This window comes from Talpa occidentalis, unplaced genomic scaffold (genome assembly GCF_014898055.3).
Source record: "Talpa occidentalis isolate TD23 unplaced genomic scaffold, MPIMG_talOcc4v2.1 talOcc4.11, whole genome shotgun sequence".
Taxonomy (NCBI): Eukaryota; Metazoa; Chordata; class Mammalia; order Eulipotyphla; family Talpidae; genus Talpa; species Talpa occidentalis.
This window is the reverse complement of record NW_023601104.1, coordinates 14043382-14064853: the sequence shown is the minus strand read 5'-3', so window position 1 is coordinate 14064853 and position 21472 is coordinate 14043382. Positions and strand designations below refer to the sequence as shown.

Genomic DNA, 21472 nt, shown 5'->3' with positions numbered 1-21472 from the left:
TTCTGCCCCACATTGATCTCTATTTTCATGATTTGAGTTTCTCACGCCAGGGGCACATGGTCAGAGTACTTGAAAGAGCAAGTATTCCAAGAACACCTAACAGTAAGGGGCTGTTGGGTGGAAAGCCCAGCACTCTGGGGAGCAGATGCCCTGAGTTCCACTTAGTTCCCTGTATTATCAACGCTGGTATTGCCCTAAGAAACTGTTGTAGGACAGCCCCGATATTGAACGGGTTCCTGGCTGTGGGTCCTCACCCGCGCGCTTAAAAGGGACTTATGAATACTCCACTACAGGCACACACAAAAGGTTAACAAAAGGTTTATTTACAAGGGAAAAGGAAATAAGGAAAATGTACAACTCAGGGAGAAAACAGGGAAATAAAGTCTTTAATGCGTCCTACCCGATCCGACGACCTGGAAACCCAAAGGCATTCTCAGAGCTGGCGGAGAGTCAAAATGGGGGACCCCCCCCCCAAAGCCCACGTGTCTGCCTTTATACCAACCTGGCTGCTTAACCCCACCCTCAGGTCCCAGCCACCTTCCCTTGGTGGTGGTGGGATTTTTCTTTCCCAGTGTCTTTGGCTTTGGCCTGGGGTGGGGGTGGAGTCCACGAAGCCTGTATGGAATTAGCTTTAGGACATCCTTTTCCCCCTAACAAAACCACCTTCACTTTGGAGTGACCGAGTAGGTCGATGCACCTGCATGCATGCAGACGTGTGGCTGTACTCATGCTTTGCATATTTAAATCCATAAACTATATTTGAAACAATATATGTATCTACTCTAAAGATTACAAGTCGGGTCTTCTCCATTCCCTGAGACCCTAGTGGGTCTTCCTCAGACCCCAGCCGGCTCAGCAGAGCGCATCAGAAGCCAGTCGGTGCACTGACAAGCTAAAAAAGGGCAAAGCCGAGAGACTTGACCCCGCTTCCCCCGACAGCTCCTAATTCGGGGTGGCCCTCTGAACTGGCCCTGCCACCTGTTCCCGCAGCCAATGGGGCGCGGGAGTGGGGAGGAGCAGCAGGGAGGAGGGAGAGGCCAGGGCGGGGCGAGGCTACAAAAGGCCGCCGGCCGCGCGCCCGCACACCGCGCTCGGGGCGCGCTCTCGGGAGGTTCTCACGGGCTTGGCCGAGCGCCGGGACGTTCCGCTCGTGGACCAGCCGGGCGCGGGGCGATGCTGCGGGTGCGGTGTCTGCGCGGCGGGAGCCGAGGCGCGGAGGCGGTGCACTACATCGGGTCTCGGGTGCGTGCCAGCCCCTGGAGCGGCTGTCGCGTGCTCACCCCTGCGTTCCCTCGCTTCCCTGCGCCAGAATTGCAGGACAAAGACCCTTCTGATCCCCCCCCTGGAAGCTCGGCTTAAAGAGCCTTTGCTGGCAGCCGGGAGCTTGGCGGTGTCCCCCGAAAGGGGTGCATGCGTTGGGGCCCCACCCCGAGGGCGCAGTTGCTCTCGGGTCTGGGGCGGCGTTGGCGGTCAGCACTAGGGGTGCCGCTCTCCCCAGCTGGAGCTTGCTTTGCCCCACCGAGTTTCGGGCCCAGGGGGAGGTGGCGTGGGCAAGAGTGACCCTTCTTAGTGGGGTTACTGTGTTTCAGGGTCCTGAATGGGTATAGAGTTAGGAAGCTTTGGGGGAAATACCTGTAGGGTTGATGGGCAGGTGGGGAGGCAAAGTGGGGCGCCTGGTCCGAGAGGGAGCGAGCAGGCCCCTTTTAAGTGTAACATGGAGAGCTGAGTCTCGAGAAGAGTTGGAGCGAGTTCTTTCGGTACTGAGTTTCTGCCTGGTCCCCACCCTCGCCTCTCTGGTATGTAAGCATGCGCCTGCAGACCCTCCCTAGGTGCTAGAACAAGAATAGAAGGGGAGTTTGGCTCCTCTTGGCAACTGGTTCCAGCACAGCTGTCACGCTCTTGCTTTGGTTCTCACCCTGGCTCTCTCCCCTCCTCCATCCCTCCTAAGTTTTTAAGAGTAGGATAGAGATTTGGGGAGGTGGGTGGGGGAGTTAGGTTGCCCAGGGAGTAAGGGACTCTCCCTGTTCTAGATTTTTATAGACCCTGCATTTTCAAAAGGCGTTTTTTAAAGTTCTTAGATCTTCTATTTGTTTAAATTTGTGCCAGGGTTAATCCTTATCTTGGCAAGGTGCTGTGGACCATCTGGAAAACAGAGGCGAGAGCCCTTCCTCACTCTCAGGATTGAAATAGGAAAGAATGGGAAGTGTGTATCCGTGGTGAAAATTTTTACATGGAAGCTGACTATCCTGAAAAATAAGATCGTTTACAGCTTCTGCATTTTTCATTTGGGAAGAAAAAAAGCCTCGTATTGGTAAAGAGAGGCTCTCTCTTTATAAAGATACTAAAGAGAGGCTCCCTCCTGGAGTTGGACTTGGTAGGGAGGCCTGGAGCAACTTGATTTTCTGGGAAGAGAGTGACCCATCATCTGCAGAAAAGTTATTTAAATCTTGGCTGCAGAACACGATTCTGAGATATAAATGGGGTTGTATTTTGTTGGAGACAAGATCTTCTGAGCGGGTTTCAAAAGTTATGCTAATTAACAGAACAGATAAAAGGATAATGTCCAAATAAACAAGGTAAAACTCACCTGTAAGCCCACCACCCACTATATACTAACCCTCTCCTAAAGAATTTTAAATGTCTGACGTTGGTGTCCTAGGTTTTCATCCTGCCTTTATTTTTTCCGCCCCCCCCCCACAAAGTACTGTAAGTTCTACACAATAATCTTTTCTTTGTTCTTGGAAGCTTGGAGGAACTCTCACAGGCTGGGTGCAGCGAACTTTCCAGAGCACCCAGGCAGCTGCGGCTTCCTCCCAGAACTCCTGTGCAGCTGATGACAAGGCCACAGATCTTCTGCCCAAGGACTGCCCAGTCTCCTCTTACAACGAATGGGACCCCTTAGAGGAAGTGATAGTGGGCAGAGCGGAAAACGCCTGTGTTCCACCATTCACGGTGGAGGTGAAGGTAAACCAGGGGTATTCTCAGGTCTGAAGTGGGTTCATGCTTCACTTTTCTGCACTCTGGCTTCTGCTCCCACGCGCCTCTATTATTGTTTTCCCTTTAGTTTGCTCTGGACCTCACAGATCGGGTGTTTGATTTTAAGTTATCATACTTGAGAGCTCCATAGTATTTGACACCATTTACACAAATGATAACATTTTCCTTTGGATTATGAGAGGCCTTTTCTGGGGATTCTAGTTCTTTCACTATTCCTTACATCTTCTTTCACTGTCCATTGTGTTGGGATTGAACAGAATTTCACTTTTGGCCCTCTACTCTTAGCTGGTCTCACAGTTTCAGCTCTCACCTCCGCTATGGTCCACATTCCTGTCCTGAACTCTGTCCAGACCAGCGTTTAACTTCTTAATGGATATTGCCCCACGACCTCAAATTTGGTGCATCGTGTGTTCCGTTGCCAGCTACTCTGCTGAACTGGATCCTTCTTCCTTCCTTTCAGTTTTTGGCATTCCTATTTACTCAAGATAAAATGCCAAACAATTATCTTTTATTTTTCTTTCAGTAGCATTATCCACATCTGTTCCCCAAGACTGAACAAATCTTTTGTTAAAATGATGCTTGCCTTCATCCCTCTGCTGCTATCTTAGGTCAGGACCTCATCTACTGTCTGTATTATTGCAGTTAACTCCTGTGGTCTCCCCCATTTACGCTCTTCTTTCCAAACCACTTTCCAGTTTCTAGCAGTGATTTTTTTTTTTTAAGCTAAAATCTGATCTTATCATCAGCCTGCTCTAGTATGTTCTCATTCTACTCTGTCTCCCACTACTTGGTTCTCAAGAGCCTTCACAATCTGGCTCATGTCTGCCTTTCTAGGACTTCCCATTTCAGTTATTGCTCATCTTAAAAATACATATTATTATGGCAGGTTAGCAAATGTTCATTCTTGTTTGAGTTCTTCTCACCTCTACTATTTCACTGGTCTTTAGCAGACTTTATGAGACAATCATATAAGCAACCAAATTAGACTGTCCCCTGTTCCCCAAACAAGCCTCATGCCTGTGTTCTCACCTAGGTCTCTTCCTGCACCCCTCTTGTCTGCAGTTTAAACCTACTCCTCTTACTACCACCAAGCTCCAATGGCATCTCCAGAAAGCCTTAAGAATTTCTCTCACAACAAGTAATGTCACCCTTTTTGAAACTCTTAATGTTCTTTATGTATAATATTCTTATAGCCATGGCTTCTGTGAGCTAGTATTCTGTGTATACTCCATGTGGTCCCATATCTAAAGGAGTGCCGTCCACATAGAGACACGGACTAAGCTCCATTGTAATAGTTTACAAATATATTCTTCAAGGTATTTCAATTCTTCCTATTTATATTTTTATTTATAATGTGGATTAAAGAAATAAGTTCTGTTATATCATTGTTATCATTATCAGAAATATTGTCTACCTTGAATTAGGGCTTCAGAAATATTAGCATAGATGTTCATAGAATAAAGATGTTCATAGAAATGAAGACTGATGCTAAAGTATTTTATTTATGCCAACCAACTTGCAAGACAGTTAAATTGAAGTGTCAGGAAGCTAAGGAAAAGTAATAACCAAGTCGGGCCTCCCCGGTGACGCAGCAGGTCTAGCGCAGCGCTATGAAGCTGCCCGCAGCCTCTTCAGTGCAGGTTCAATTCCCGGCCGGCCAGGGAGATTCCCACATGGTGTGGCAGACCTCTCCTGTCGCACCTGCTGCTCCACTCAGCAGTGCTTTCGGTCCGTCTGCCTGTTCTGCTCCCCGCTGTCTCTGGTGAATCCTCTCACCCTCCCGTTTCTCTGGCCTGCACCCCAGCTATTGTATAAATAAAAAATAAATCTTTAAAAGAAAAAAAAGTAATAACCAAGTGCTGCAGAGTTAGGAAGTCTTCTCAAAAAAAAAAAAAAAAAGATTCTTGAGTTAGACCTTTAGGACAGGGGCAAAGGAAAAGTAACAAGTTCTTCTAGTTGTTCTGCCCTTGTTTTTCATACATTTAAAATTTGATGGCAAATTATTTACCATCCACATGTTTTTAAAAAGGCATGATCTTTTAAAGTCTTTTTTGAAAAGATGCCCCATCCCCTAACCATTTTAATTGAGTAAAATTAAATTTCAAGTTCAAGCAATAGTTTATCCTTCTACTTGTTTTTAAAAACATGGACTTTTATACCATGTGATCTTAGGAAATCAGAATTCTCAAGACATTATTTTGAGTTATTTGTCACTTGATTTATGACTTTAGACTTTGTTATTTCATGGGCTGGCATAATGTATGGCAGATGGAAGTCAGGAGACCAGGATTGAATTAGGTATTTGATAAAAGCTTGATAGCAAGTTTCAGTTAATTAGATGTTTGACCTTATGCAAAATTCCACAAATTCCTGGCTTTAGTAAAATGAAGATGTTGGGAGGTTTGCTATCAACCTCACAAGATAAAATATGAAGGTAAAAGGTTACATGTTAAATATTTTAAAGAATGAAACCCCAACTCATATTTGTAGATAGTAGTAGCATTAACAATATTGATTTCATTAATTTGTCTGATTATTTCTGCATTATGCCATGTACTAAACTAGGCATTGAGGGAAAGGAAAGTATATCTAAGACATGCATGGTCCCTAGAAGGCAAGGCCTTAGTTTCTAGTGGAAAAAAATGGTAAAGAAGTATTAATCAGTTTCAGAATAATGAATGATAACTTAATATAGTAAACTATTTATAGGAAATTAGAGTAAGCATAAGCCATGTTAAAAGATGTAAGTGCTAGAAGAATTTTATGGGAATGAGCACTGTAGTTGTCAGGAAGCACAATTTTTAAAATTTATGTGACTTTTTATTTTGCAAAATATAGTGAATACTTTCATCAGATACACACTTTTTGTTTTGCTTTTGTCTTTTTTTAAAACAATGCCCTTGATAAAAGACCTCTTGTAAAAATACAAAGTCAGTCAAGGTTAATACAATATAAGTTTGCAGCTGGATAAATAAGAAGTTTCTATCTAAATTTCCTAGTCTTCTAAAAACACTATTTAAAATTCATTTGACAGCTCCTCCTTAAGGATTTTAGACTCTGAAAGACTATAAAGTTTCTAAGAATGCAGCTACAACTCGGTAATAGATTATTAAAAATAGCATATTGTAAGCATTTAATGTAGTTGCAGACAGTAAATGATTGCTAACTCATTTATCAGGAAGTGTAAATAATTTCCAATTATCTCTTGGAAAGTGTAATGTGCCCTGATCATTTGGACTTTGTCCAACCTCAGCAGAGTATGAACTCTACACTTGTTCAAACAACTTTTTGTTCTCAGGAAAGTTTACTTTATATTATCAGGCAAGCTTCACTCTGCACAAATACTCAGGATGCTTTGGAATGCATCCGGCAAGATCAACATGACTATGCATCTGCTTGTAATCTAGTGTTAACTTTTCAAAGCCTTCTTGTCCCTTAGTGGATTGTAAGGGATGTGCCTGGCATGAGAAGAAGAAAGTGGTGAATGGATGAGTAGTGCCAGGAAGTGTCTGAGAGGAATATAAAGAGTGGTTATTTTCCTCTCTTTCTGATTGCTGCTGCAGGACTTCCTAGGAGTAGAAAACCGTGGAATGCATCTTGTTTGACTTTGTTTTTTAAATGAATGGAATGATCTTAAAAAGTTTTCAGATGTGTAATACTGCTAACCAAAAATTGAGCCTATTGTTTGCCTGTAGATCTTACAAAATAAAGTAACTAATAGTATGGATAGGGAGTCAGCAAACTTTTCCTGTACCGGCCCAGATATTTCAGACTTTGCATACCATAGGTCTCACCTCTGCCACTGTAATGCAAAAGTAACCATAGACAATTACAAATAGATGTGTTCCCATAAAACTTTATTTACAAAAATAGGCTGGGGACCAGATAGACCTATGTACTTAGTTTGCAAACCCCTGTTTTAGAGCTTCTCTGGCATCCTTTGTGTTTGCTAAAGATTTGTTTTTCAAATTCTTATCCCTTATTGAGCAGGCTCAGTTCCAGTTAACTACTGAACTGATAAGAGAGAGGCCTGCTTTTCTGTATCAAACAGAGGTGAAAATGCAGGTAGAGGCAGAAAATCTGGAAAAGACATTGTCTTTGACATTAAAGAACTAGGCAGCTAGTCACACTCTCTTTACTGAGTTTTCGCCTTCTGAATTTCTCTCCTTTCTCCTTTCACTTACTATCTGAAATTGATTTGGAATGAAAGTCTTCTTATATGATTGATCAAAGCTGGTAGTTGGCCAGTTAATCAACGATATAATGAAATTTTTTTTTAAATGTCTGCTTTAAATGTTTTAACTTCAAATATAGAAAGGTACATTGCTTTGCCAATCTTTTGATGACGGTCCAAGGGGTTTTTTTTGGTTTGGTTTGGTTTGGTTTGGTTTTAACATTCGAATCTTCTGCTTAGAATTCTGCTTCGTCTATCTTGATTCATGTATGCATATGAATACATCCATACGCATCATGTACATTTCCCAGTGCATTTCTTTAAATTGACTGAGAACTTAGGCATATGCAAAACAATCTGAACGAAGAATTCTACATTTTCACCCTTTCAATTAATTTAGTTGTTGTTAAGTCATTTTTAGCAAACTGATTGAACATTCAACTATTTTCCATGCATCATCTTTTAAAATGCATATAATTCATAGATTCTTGCTAAATGTTAAACTTTTCTCTGGCTACTGAAAATTGTGTATTCATTTACCTGATCACTTTCTTCTATGACAAAAGGACTTGAAGCAGTATGAGAGCTTGTCTGGATTTGGGGTGAGAGGTGTGGTTATGAGACACGTTGACAGAAGGGTGGAAAGCACAAAGGCCAACCTGCACCACCAACCCTGCTCAGTGCTGGGAATAACATGGGATAAGACATGCTCATATATTATACAAATCAGTGTTCACTGACTATGAATCTATTGCATGTTATATTTTTTTTCCCTGTAACTATTTCATTTACATTTCTTCTGCTTCTAGGCCAACACATATGAAAAGTATTGGCCATTTTACCAAAAGCATGGAGGCCATTATTTTCCCAAAGATCACCTGAAGAAGGCTGTTGCTGAAATTGAAGAAATGTGCAATATTTTAAAAATGGAAGGCGTGACAGTGAGGAGACCTGACCCCATTGACTGGTCATTGAAGTATAAAACTCCTGATTTTGAGTCTACGGGTAAGAAATACCAGATACCTAAACTGCTAGTGTCTGAATTTTTAATTTTTTTTAATGTGTAAGGAGATAACCTGGATGCTTTGTGAGCTCTATTCCTTTTCTTTAATAGCCCTTCAGAACTTTAAAGATTATTTAGGAACAGTTTGGTTCTTTTTGACATGGTAAAGGTGTACACATGGTTCATTTGCAGTCTCCTTGAAAGAAGCACTTTTTTTTCAATCTAAGTAAGTTTTATTCTTAATACACAGCCTTTACTTCATAGTTTTCTATAAATAATGGCATTAGCAAAGACAAAGATTGGATCAAAATTCTATTTCTGGACTTCTTGGACTGACTAATTTTTGTGTGTTTATTTTCTCTTTTTTAATTTTTGTAATTTTATACATTTTTATATCATTTTTCATTTTTGCACAATGTATGCATTTTCATCTTGGTTATAGTCCCCATACAATTCCCACCCCCCCTTGTTTTGATCCTACTCCCTCCTTCCCCCCCATAGTGTGTCACTAGTTTATAGTTGCTTGTTGATTTTGATTTTTACTTTATTATAATTAGGTTTTTTCCTGGTCCCTTATTTAGGTTTTCTAGATTCCTGCTATGAGTGAGACCATCTGGTATTTTTCTTTTTCTTTCTGGCTTGTTTCACTGAGCATGATCCCTTCCAGCTCCATCCATGTTGCTGCAAATTGCATGAGTTTATCTTTTTTGATTGCTGAGTAATATTCCATTGTGTATATGTACCACTCTTCTTGATCCAGTCATCTATTTTTGGGCATTTGGGTTGCTTCCATAGCTTACCTATTGTAAACAGTACTGCTATAAACATAGGGGTGCAGGTGCCCTTTTGTGTTTTTTTTTTTTTTAATTATTTATTTATTTATACAAGCTCTGGGTAGAGTCAGAAGTGTGGGAGGGTGAGAGAATTCACCAGAGCCAAAGCGGGGAACAGAACAGACAGACAGATGAAATACACTGCTGAGGGAAGCAGCAGGCGCCGCAGGAGAGGTCTGTCGAGCCATGTGGGAGCCAGCTGGAATCAAACTGGCACTGCAGAGGCTGCGGACAGCTTCACAGCATGGTGCCCAACCCACTGTGCCACTAGGGAGGCCCGGTTTTCTTGATTTCTTCTTCAGATTTATTGTTTGTGTATAGGAAGGTTATTGATTTTAGTGTGTTGATTTTGTATCCTGCCACTTTACTGAACTGATTGATGAGTTGAATTAGTTTTTCTGTGGAGTTTTTGGGGTTCTCTATGTATATTATCATATCATCTGCAAATAGTGATAGTTTGACTTCTTCTTTTCCTATTTGGATTCCTTGTATATCTTTCTCTTGTCTTATTGCTCTGGCTAGGACTTCCAGTATTATATTGAAAAGCATTGGTGAGTGGACATCCTTGTCTTGTTCCAGATCTTAATGGAAATGCTTTTTAACTTTTCACCATTGAGAATGATATTGGCTATGGGCTTGTCATATGTGGCCTTTATGATGTTGAGGTATGTTCCTTGTATCCTGAGAATTTCAAGGTCCTTTATCATAAATGGGTGTTGTACTTTGTCAAAAGCTTTCTCAGCATCTACTGATATTGTCATATGGTTTTTATTGCATTTTGTTGATGTGTTGGATTACACTGATTGATTTTCAGATGTTGAACCATCCTTGTGTCCCTGGAATGAATCCTACTTGGTCGTGATTAATTATCTTATGGATACACAGTTGGCTTCTGTTAGCTAAAATTTTATTGAGGATTTTTGCATCCGTGTTCATTAGATTGGACTGTGGTTTTCTTCTTTTGTGTTGTCCTTGTTCGGTTTTGGTATTAGTGTAATGTTGGCTTCATAGAACGTGTTTGTTATTATCCCTTCCTTCTCAATTTTTGGAAAGAGTTTGTGAAGGATAGGCACTAGTTCATTTCTGAATTTTTGGTAGAATTCATTTGTAAATCCATCTGGTCCCGGGCTTTTGTTTTGGGGGAGAGTTTTCATTGCCATTTCAATTTCACTGCTTGTAATTGGTCTGTTTAGGTGTTCTATTTCTTTATCTAGCTTTGGGTGATTGTAAAGTTGTAGGAATTTGTCCATCTCTTCCAGATTGTGGAACTTGTTTGCATATAACTGTTCATAGTAGTTTCTGATTATTCTTTGGATTTCTACTGTGTCTGTTGTGAGTTCTCCTCTTTCATTTGGATGAAAGATGTCTGTTAAGCCCATGAGGTCTAGATCCTTATTTAGAGCTTTAGTGTCCTTACTTATTTTTTGTTTCATTGATCTATCCATAGTTGATAGTGGTGTGTTGAAGTCTCCTACTGCATATTGGCTATGGGCTTGTCATTTATGGCCTTTCTCTGATGTCTGTTTTCAGAGATGATAATAGTTGTCTGATATATTTTGGTGCTCCTTCATTTGGTGAGTATATGTTAATGAGTGTTATGTCTTTTTGATATATTGTCCCTTTGATCATAATGTAGTGACCATCTGGGTCTCTTTTTATCTTTTTGAGTTTGAAATCTGTTTTATCTGATGTAAGTATAGCTGTTCCTGCCTTCTTTTTTGGTCCATTTGCTTGTAGGATTGTTTTCCATCCTTTTACTTTCAGTCTGTTTTTATCTTTTGTAGTTAAATGTGTTTCCTGGAGACAGCGAAAGGATGGGTTTTGTTTCTTAATCCAGCCTGTGACTCTGTGTCTTTTTATTGAAGAGTTTAGTCCATTTACATTTAAAGTTAATATTGATATGTCAACATCTGTATTTGCCATTTTGTTTGTCTTTTCTCTGGTTTTATTTATTTAATTTTTTATTTTTGTCTTGTTTCATTCTTATTCATCCCTCTGTTAGTTCTGGCTTTAGGACTCCTTGTAGTATTTTTTGGAGTTGGGGCTTAGTTGTAATGAAATTCCAGAGTTTCTGTTTGTCTGGGAAGGTCCTTATTCTTTCTTCATAGAGGAAGGAAAGCTTTGTGGGATAGAGTATACTTGGTTGGCATTTGTTGTCTTCGAGTTTGTTGGCTATGACCCTCCACTCTCTCCTTGCACATAGTGTTTCTTCGGAGAAGTCTGACGTCAGCCTGGTTGGTGTTCCTTTGTATATTATATATGTATTATATACATATATATTATATATGTATTATATATGTATATTATATATGTATTATACATATATATTATATACATATATATTATATATGTATTATATACATATATATTATATATGTATGTTATATATTCTTCCCTCTTGTCAGCTTCATTATTTTTTCCTTGTCTTGGATTCGTGGGAGCTTTAATATTGCTGTATTTTTTCTTTCATCATGAAAGTTTAGTGTTCTTCTTGCTTCTTGTATGTCCATTTTCAGCTCCTTCTTCATGTTTGGGAAGTCCTCTTCAATTATTTCCTTGAATATTTTCTCTGTTCCTATATCTTTCTCCTCTCCTTCTGGGATTCATATAACTCTTATATTTCCTCTCCTCATGGAGTCAGATAGTTCCCAAATCTTTCTTCATTCTTTTTCCTTCATACTTCTCTTTCTTTTTCTGTTTTGGTTCTTTTTATTTCTGTGTCTTCAGAAGTACTTATTCATTCTTCCATTTCATCTTTGCTGCTTTCATTGCTTTTCCCAGAGTTCTTTAGCACCTCCATTAATCCTTTGGTTTCCTGCATTTCTTTCACTTCCCTCTTTAGGGATTCAATTTCATTCTTCTGATCGTTATTTTTTCCATATCATTTTCAACTTCTTTCAGTTTTTTAATCATGGTGATTTTAAACTCTCTATTGGGAATACTCATAAGTTCCTCTAAGTCACTGGGATTTGATTGACTTTTTGTGGTGTATCTTTTCCCTGGGGACGTGCTTGGCTGCTTATAATTTTTCTTCTCCCTGCTGCTTGTTTTTTAATTTGTCCTATGTATTGGGACACTGTGTCACTGGTACTGGCCGGCATCTCTTTGGTGTGCTCTTTCTGGGATGTTGGGAACTGGTGGTCCAATCAAGTCCAATACCGTTATGCCAGAAGTCCAGTAGGGCAGTGGTATTATGGCTATGTTAATGGTCGCTGTCCCTGAAAATCTCCTCCTTCTGTATTTGTTTAATTCCAGAGGTGGGTCTTGAAGTCCCACAGACTACCCTGGCGGTGGCTGGATCGCCTGCTGGGTACCAAATTGCTGGATCCCCCTCTGGGCTCCAACTCGTTGCCAGGCAGAGCTTGGCTGGTGGGGACCTTCAGCTCACTTCTGACTGTGTGGACAGCCCTTTCTCAGTTCCACACAAGAGCTTTGGTGAGGTCCAGACGGGCGCAGAATTTCCTGTTTAAATATGGCATGTCTCGAAGAAGCGCTTTTTCTAAACCTTATGGACATTTCCTTATGTTAGAACAGTGGATTTCATTTGATTTTCCTCAAGAACAGAAGTTAGGAGGGGAACAGAGACTTTCCCATTTTATTATTAATTGACAGTGCTACAAGATTGATTTTGTGCCTGAGTTTAGTTTTAATTTATTGTTCTAGAATTGATCCCTGGCCCAATTTCTATCTTGTGATACTGACATTCTCTGAAGAACTCTATTTCTGTGTTTCAAGGAAGGAGCTTACTAAAAGAGAAAACCTGGTGGTTCAAGACCTCTTTTGAACAAAACTGTATTGCTTCTTTTTTTTGATTCATCATCCCTACACTGAGGTTGCTATGGAAATTTTTGGCTCTGACAGGTTTATATGGGGCAATGCCTCGAGACATCCTGATTGTTGTGGGGAATGAGATTATTGAGGCTCCCATGGCGTGGCGCGCTCGCTTCTTTGAGTACCGTGCATATCGATCCATTATCAAAGACTACTTCCACCGTGGAGCCAAGTGGACAACAGCTCCTAAGCCCACAATGGCTGATGAGCTTTATGACCAGGTAAGTTTCTAATTATAAGGCTTATTAGTAATTTCCTAAATAAAGTTTGAGATATTCTCTGATACCTTGTATTTGTTATATATTCAGAAACTGAGAAAATTACCTACTTCTAAGAAAATGATTGTTTTGGGCCTCCCCAGTGGCACAGCAGGTTGAGCACAGCGCTGTGAAGCTGTCAACAGCCTCTGTAGTGCGGGTTTGATTCCTGGTCAGCCAAGGAGATACCCACATGGCGTGGCAGACCTCTCCTATCTCGCCCACTGCTCCCCTCAGCAGTGTATTTTGGTCCATCTGCCCGTTCTGCTCCCTGCTCTGTCTCTGGTGAATCCTCTCACCCTCCCACGCCTCTGGCCTGTACCTCAGCTCTTGTATAAATAAATAAATCCTTAAAAAGAAGAAAATGATTGTTTTATGATTAAAATAAGAGTAAATAATACTGTGATAATAATAAATAGTAATAATAGCTAACATTTTATTTGGTGCCACCTTGTGCCAGGTGTTGAGCTAAGTGCTTTATTTATATCCTCAGCCTTGTTTATTTCTCACAACAACCCCATGAGGCAGCAATATCATTTTATTCCAGGGAGAAAAACTCGCCTAAAGGCACACAGCTATTCATTGATGGACACAGCAAAGTATCAGGAAATTGCTATCATGCCTACTATTAAAAATATTTTTTTATTGTTGGTCTACTCTTTCCTATGTGTGTCTAAGTCTAGGACAGGATAGTAGTATTTTGAGAAGTGATGATGTTGAACTAATTTTCTTAGTAATGAATCTCCTGTAGAATTTCCTTACAACCAGTGCATTGTGTGTGCTCATTCTTTTTCCAATTAGGATTACCCCATCCATTCTGTAGAAGATAGACACAAATTGGCTGCTCAGGGAAAATTTGTGACGACTGAGTTTGAGCCATGCTTTGATGCTGCTGACTTTATTCGAGCTGGAAGAGATATTTTTGCCCAGAGAAGCCAGGTTTGATAAAGGCTGCTTTTGACAATGCTTTTGAAAAAATAACATTCTGGGTTTTTTTTAAATATTCCAATTAAAATACTTTCATCCTAAATATTTTTAGTTTTCTAAAATAGAACCAAATCTTTATAGATTTGTGCCTTCCTTTTACTTGCAGGTTACAAACTACCTGGGCATTGAATGGATGCGTAGACATCTTGCTCCAGACTATAGAGTGCATATCATCTCTTTTAAAGATCCCAACCCAATGCATATTGATGCCACCTTCAACATCATTGGACCTGGTCTTGTTCTTTCCAACCCTGATCGACCATGTCATCAGGTAAGAGAATTCTTAGAAATCTCTTAAAGCAACTGCAATAATTGCCACTTATATTTTAAATATTTCCATAGTTCTTTATTGTTCTGAATGGTTCAAAATGACAAATTCAGCAGTGTCAGCAGTGTCAGAATCATTATAATCAAACATTGGATTGCTTATTTACAAGATGCCCCACATTTGCAAATATACATTGTAGCCATGAGAATTAGTATGGTGTCATCAGACTTTGACTACTTCTCACTACTAAAGCCTCACATTTGTGTGTATGTACCTGTTTTTAATCACAGTGGTATTATCTTATCTCTTGTAGTTGAGGTTCCACATCAGCTAAATTGCAAATAAGATGAATGCTGCATGCATAGGGCAATACCACTGGGCAGTGGGTATCTCTCCTTCTCCACAGGGTCAAGCCTCCTGTGGCCAGCCCTTTCCTGCAGGGAAGAACAGAGCTGCTGCACTACAGCTTGTCTGTCTCTGTCACCTGCAACCTCCTACTCCTGCCCACTGCCCCTACTTCCTGTTGGGGAGTGAGTATTTTGTGTTGTTTTCTAGGCCCCAGTATACTTTTTAAAAATCTCTTTTCTGCCATGGCACCAAACATTGTACATTCATTTGTATCTCATATAGTAGACCCAGTACCAAGATGATATACTCATATTTTATACAGTTTATTGATATACTAAATGGGTATGTGAAAATAGAGATGGTTGAATTCTATTGAATTCTAATGATCTATTTTGAAATTTTAATTTTTTTTTTTTAATTCTAGCAGTTCAGAAGACAGCATCTCAAAAAGAATTACTAATCATAAGGGATATAATTACAAGAATGATAACTACAATACTTGCAGGTTTAACCCTCTTTGAGCTTTTGCTTTGCTTTGTTTTTGGTCATGCAGATCGATCTTTTCAAGAAAGCAGGATGGACCATAGTTACTCCTCCAATACCAGTCATCCCAGATGGTATGTTTTCTTTCATATGCTCACAGACTAAAGTGATTATTTCAGTCACTGAGAACCTTTCACCTATAGACAGCAGCCAAATATTTAGTAATTTAGATGTAATGTGTCCCCAGTCAGGAGTAATCTAGTGCTTGGGACTATACTAGAATAAGGCTAAACTTGTGTTTGCAACCTCTCCTTCCATAGAAAATGAAAGTGAGAATATGGGGGAAATCAGTATAAAATGACATCCCATAGCAAGAATTGACTTTTTAAAAAGGAAATAAGATGAAATCCAATAGTGTAATGAGTATGTATTGATTTATAACATATACAGATCAGTCATCTTAAGATAAAATAAAGTCCTGGGCCTCCCTGGTGGTGTTAGGGGTTAAGACACAGCACTATGAGGCAATCAGCAGCCACTGCAGCACAAGTTTGATCCCCGACCAGGGAGCTACCCACATGGTACAGCAGACCACTCCTGACTCACCCGCTGCTCCCCTCAGCACTGTATTTCAGTAAATCCACCTGTTCTGCTCCCCACTCTGTGTCTGGTGAATCCTCTCACCCTCCCACACCTCTGGCCTATACCCCAGTTCTTGTATGCATAAATAAAAATAAAATTTGTTAATATTTTTTAAGAAGTGGGGTACAGGCCAGAGTCATGGGGGAGTGAGAAGATTCACCAGAGAGAGTGGGGAGCAGAACAGGCAGATGTACCGAAACACACTGCTGAGGGGAGCAGCTGGCGAGACAGAAGAGGTCTGCCGCGCCATGTGGGTTGCTCCATGTGGGTTGCTCCCGGCTGGCTGGGGATTGAACTTGCACTGCAAAGGCCGCAGACAGCCTCACAGCGTTGTGCTCAACCCCCTGCGCCACCAGGAAGTTCCTAAATCTTAAAAAAAAAATAAAAATAAAATAAAGTTCCACTGGGAAAGTGAACCACTGAAAGAACTGAGTTGTCACTTCAGTGTAGGTATTTCTCCACTTTCAAATCCTTGCTTTAAACAAAATTGATAGCAGACATGGTTTATGATTGTTGCTGTTTTTAGATCACCCACTCTGGATGTCATCCAAATGGCTTTCTATGAATGTCTTAATGCTAGATGAAAAGCGTGTTATGGTGGATGCCAATGAAGTCCCAATTCAAAAGATGTTTGAAAAGCTGGGTATGTACAATACTGAAACATGTTGTTATACATGAAAACGTTGAATGAGAAGAACTGAAGAAATAATGTGCTAGTTCTCATGTATGACTTATCTAATTCAATTTCTATTCCTTTCCGAGATACTAAGCTATTATTGATATTTTATAATGGGTAACATTTTCATTTTCAACAGTCATACTCTCAAAAGGTTGGAGATGCACCCAGTCTTCTTAGACACCCCCTAAGCAATAACTTTATCAATCTTCTGTGGCATACCTGACCTCCTGGTGCCCATGTGTGAACTACCCTTTTGCAGATGAGCACACAGGTTATTAGCCCTTCCCCAAGTAAAATTATTGAGGGTCTTTTAAAGGTAACTTGATTGTCATGACATATTTTAAAGGACTTATCAAGGTATAGATAAAGAAGTGACGTGTGCTAAGTATAGTCAACAGAGTCATGAATGTAATACTGGGTTGTTAGTAAGTTATTTAACATTAAACTAAAAGGCAAATTGTTTTTCATTTGGGTGGGTATTTGCTTATGCTGATATTAAAACTTTAGACCAGTTACTCTAATACTGAGGGAAATATTAAAAGAAAGAATTTTCACATGACTTTTCTAGTCAGAAGTATGTATATTTATCACTCTTAACATACTTAACATATGCTAAGTATCAAATAAATCTAGGCATTATACTTGTTGAAATGGAATCATGTTTTGATTTATGTCTTATATTCTGGGTGTACTACCCAGAAGAAATTATTTGCCCTTTGACACATCCTTCTTTAATGTAGAATCAGTTTAAAAGGATTGGCCTGTCAGCTTTAAAATGAGCCCCCCTCCAAAAAGATAAAATAAAATAAAAAATATAATGAGCCCAGTCTGCTGATTTGACCCCTAATACTATCTTAAATTTTTTCTGGCTTCTGTTAAATATTAATCCAATTGCTTAGGTTGATGTTCTTTGACCATTAATATTTTATTGTTTCTCAACTTCAAATATCATTATCAAATATCTGATTTATAATTTTATTTTTAATAGAGTCTTTTTAGACACAGGGAATTTATCAATCAATTCAGGATTAATAAGACTCTAAACATCTGACTAAGACAGATACATCTTTCTATCAGGAAATATATGCTTATGTCTACAAGTCCACTCTTTACCCCAAGCCGACCCCTTACCTGTGTCCGAACCCTACTCCTGCTTTTCATAGCTCTGCTTACTCTCACCTTCTCAGGAAGGCTTTCCCAGTGGCTCCTGCTGCCTCTCACTCCTTGGCCATACCTGCGGATCCTTTAGTGACTTGGTAGCTTATCTTTCCCCTCAAAACAATGAGTTCCTTAAGGGATGAGACTAGATTTTCTAAAGTCCCACTGTGCCAAACAGTAGACCCTTCCTAATACCATTGGTTGATTAGACTACGCATATAACTGTCACATAAGTACAAAATGGTGCCTGATTAAACTAATGGTCTGAGTAGCTATGGTACCTGTATGACCACACAAAACAGATTATTAAAATACGAGTTATGTTCCATTGTTTTCTTAGGTGGTCTAGTAATGTGAATCCTGACAGATAAACTCTGCTTATACTTGAGTAGGTAAAGTCAGCTTTTTAGTTTGGCTAAATTATAGTTTTCTACTACACTACATTGACAATGTTGAAATTAAAAATAGTCTGACAAAGTAGTTAAAGCAAAATCCTAAAAGGGCTTGAAATTTTAATATTTGATCATTTTTGAACATTTGGCAGAAATATCTGCTCATCTAACCTATTGGCTTGTGACTAATCAGTAGCACAAAATAGACTTTGGATTAAATAAAATGTAATTGGGGGCCTCCCTGGTGGTACAAGGGGTTAAGACGCAACCTGTGAAGCTGTCTGAACCTCTGCAGCATGAGTTCGATCCCCCAGCCGGCCAGAGAGGTGACCCACATGGCGCAGCAGACCTCTCCTGACTCTCCCGCTGCTCCGCTCAGCAGTGTACTTCAATCAGTCTGCCTGTTCTGTTCCCCACTCTGTCTCTGGTGAATCCTCTCACTCAACCACACCTCTGGTCTGTACCCCAGCTCTTATATGCATAAATAAATAAATCTTTAAAAAAATAAATAAAATGTAATGGGCGAAAATAAAACTAAAGACAACCCTGGGTTGGGTGAGACTTAAGAATTCCTACCCATCTTTAGACTGATTTTCTGTAGGAGAATCTTCTTGTGAGTTCATCTAACCAGCCATGTCTCTCTTTCATTGCAGGTATCAGTACCATTAAGGTTAACATTCGTAATGCCAATTCCCTGGGAGGAGGCTTCCACTGCTGGACCTGTGATATCCGGCGCCGAGGCACTCTACAGTCCTACTTTGATTGACCAGGCCTGCTGAAGCTTGTGGCTGGGCCGCAAATAAACCTAGGAAGCTTAGGGACAGGTTCATTCTCTTGCTTTAAAACATGCATGAACTGTAGTGCTTTAAACAATCATATTCTTAACAGGGGTCTTAAGCCTGGTTTATTTTTATTACTTTTCTTTGATATAAGGAAAATAACTTGTGCTAGGTCTTACTCTGTATTCCTAAATTTATTTACTATTTGGCTTCAGCTGTAAAATTTAGTGAATATATTTACCAAGCCAGAAATTAGACATTTGTATAACTTGGCCGCTAATATTTAACCATCTACCTCTGTTTTTAATTTTCTTTCCAAAAGGCAGCTTGAAATGTTGGTCCTAATCTTCATTTTTTTCCCTGTTTACTGGATTTGTGAATGTTGTATCACTTCTTTTTTTCTGAATAAGAAAAAGACTTAGAACATATGCAGATCTTGAGTAGAACCAGCTAATTGTCTCTTTTTCTAATAAAGAATTTTGGTAATTTTTAATTATTTTTGTTTTATAAAAATAACTTAGACTATGCAAACATTTAAGTGAAATTTGCTTGAATGTTTTTAATATTCTCATCTGAACATTTCGTGATACTCGCCACTAAAAACTTTTTCATGCAGTTTACCCTAGTTCAATTGATATATTTTAATCTCTCTTCTTTTTCCAAAAATTCACAGAAATATTTAGTGCAGTAGATAGAACCATCACTTCCCATCCCTTAATTTTGATGTTTATTATCTGATAGATACATTGCATCATTGGTAATCTAAGGTTTGTTAACAGATATGCAAATTATTTAAAATGCAGACTTTAAAAGTATTAAAAAAAAAACTAATGGAGATACAACCCACATGCAATGAGAAATAATCTTAATGTTGGATACATGTATTTTTATTCTAATAAACTTTTGTGTTACAGAAATGACTTTATCAGAGTCCGGCATCAGTTGAATTAACTTAATTATAGGAATATAGCTGTTGGGACAGAATTTTAATGCTCTGAAATAACTGATATATTCATCCCTAGTAGATAAAAGCTTAAATTTAGAAATTGAATTCAGAAATGTGTAGCAGTTAAACTTTACTTAATTGATTCACTCATTCAGGAATATCTTCTGAATATAAGAGATTAATTCCAGACCCCAGAAAAGAAAGAGTCTCTGTTTCTAGCAAAATGTTTTAACCTGAAAAATAGAGGGGAAGGGTGAGTGGAGGGAGATGCACATTGAAGTAAGTCGTAGCTTTTGGTCATTTCACTCCTTTGTATCGTGGTGTCCTTTTTTGTCCACCACAGAAACACCTATCAGTTCTACACGTGCACTGAATCCTGCTTAAGGAATCTATACAGTTGTGTGGGTTAGTACACACACTTGGGTTATATATCCCCAGGCTAATAACAGGCCAACAATTCTGTTATATACTCCTCTACATTCTCCTCAGTGGCAACTCCAAATCTTCACTCTGTTCTCTTATCTGGTGATACTGGGGTTTTTTTTCCTCCACAGGGAAAATAGAGGCCGCTATGTGTCTGTCCTCTTAGCTTTTCAGCTCCAATCCCCTATAGATTTATCTGCATTTGCATTTTCTGGTTCAAGTCTTTTCTCTCCTTGCCTTTAGCTAAGCTTCTAAAGAGAAAAGCCAGACTTGATCTCATCACTTGTCTTTACTTCTCAACCCTCTTCAAAGGGACACTTCTCTCACTGCTGCAGAAACAGGTGAGCTTCTGATCAGGTCTAATCCACACAACTGTCCTTTGATTCTAATCTTTCTCTCTTTGAGAAACGTGCTATATCAATTATCATCTTGCTTATAACTCCGGCCTCTGTGTGTCTGAGTGTGTAGCTTCCTCCCTCCCCCAGCAAATAGTCATGCTTAAAACCATGTTTATTTTTTTTTTTATAGAGGCATGTTTTATTTATTTATTTATTTGTTTGTTTGTTTTGTTTATATATGCACTGGGTACAGTCAGAAGCACGGGAGGGTGAGAGAATTCACCAGAGCCAGAGCGGGGAGCAGAGCAGGCAGAAGGACCCAAGTACACTGCTGAGGGGAGCAGCGGGCGGCAGGAGAGGTCTGCGCGCCATGTGGGACCCTCCTCTGGTGGCCGGGGAGCAGCCGGGGATCGAACCGGTGCCGCAGAGGCCGTGGGCAGCTTCGCAACCCAGCGCTCAACCGCTGCGCCACGGGGGAGGCCCTAAAACCATGTTTAAAATAAAACTTCATTTTCCTTTAGAGCTAACTTTCTAGGAAGAATGCATCTCCCTCTACTTTTTACCTTTTATTTTACTTCCCAGTCTCCTGCTATCTGTTTTTCATTGTATCCCTGAAATGTACTGATGATATCCCTGATCTGAATCATTTACAGTGGATACTTGGGTTTTATGATTCCTTTGAAGATCTCTCTTCTCTTGGGTTTCTGTCATCCTCTTACTAATTTTCCAGTTCCTTCACTGGATTGTCTCTTTCTTACCCTTAAAGGTGAATGTTCATAGGGTCCTGTCCTTGGGCCTTTTCTGTTCCAAAATCTGGGGTGATCTTGTCTGTGCAGGTCCTCCCCTCCCACATGTCCACTAATAATTCCCAGGGGATATATATGGCCAGACCTTCTAGGCCTTATCCTGAGCTCCAAGTGTCTGTGACATCTGA

The 21472-nt window shown here is 39.8% G+C and overlaps 1 protein-coding gene across 1 annotated transcript; it reads left to right on the top strand.

The window, feature by feature from the left end:
* The first annotated feature begins 1089 nt into the window (after positions 1-1089).
* Positions 1090-19747, top strand: GATM (glycine amidinotransferase). The gene is made up of 9 exons (XM_037502409.2): positions 1090-1242; positions 2746-2964; positions 7981-8176; positions 12869-13059; positions 13897-14034; positions 14189-14353; positions 15252-15315; positions 16350-16466; positions 18706-19747. Exons 1-9 carry the CDS (start codon positions 1174-1176, stop codon positions 18816-18818), a joined length of 1272 nt encoding a protein of 423 aa, XP_037358306.1. The 5' UTR covers positions 1090-1173; the 3' UTR covers positions 18819-19747.
* The last annotated feature ends 1725 nt before the right edge of the window (positions 19748-21472 follow it).

Coding starts and splice junctions, on each gene's coding strand:
- GATM (XM_037502409.2), top strand. CDS start 1,174: ATGCTGCGGGTGCGGTGTCTGCGCGGCGGGAGCCGAGGCGCGGAGGCG. Junction 14,354..15,251: donor CTGATCGACCATGTCATCAG/GTAAGAGAATTC, acceptor TTGGTCATGCAG/ATCGATCTTTTCAAGAAAGC. Junction 15,316..16,349: donor AATACCAGTCATCCCAGATG/GTATGTTTTCTT, acceptor TGCTGTTTTTAG/ATCACCCACTCTGGATGTCA.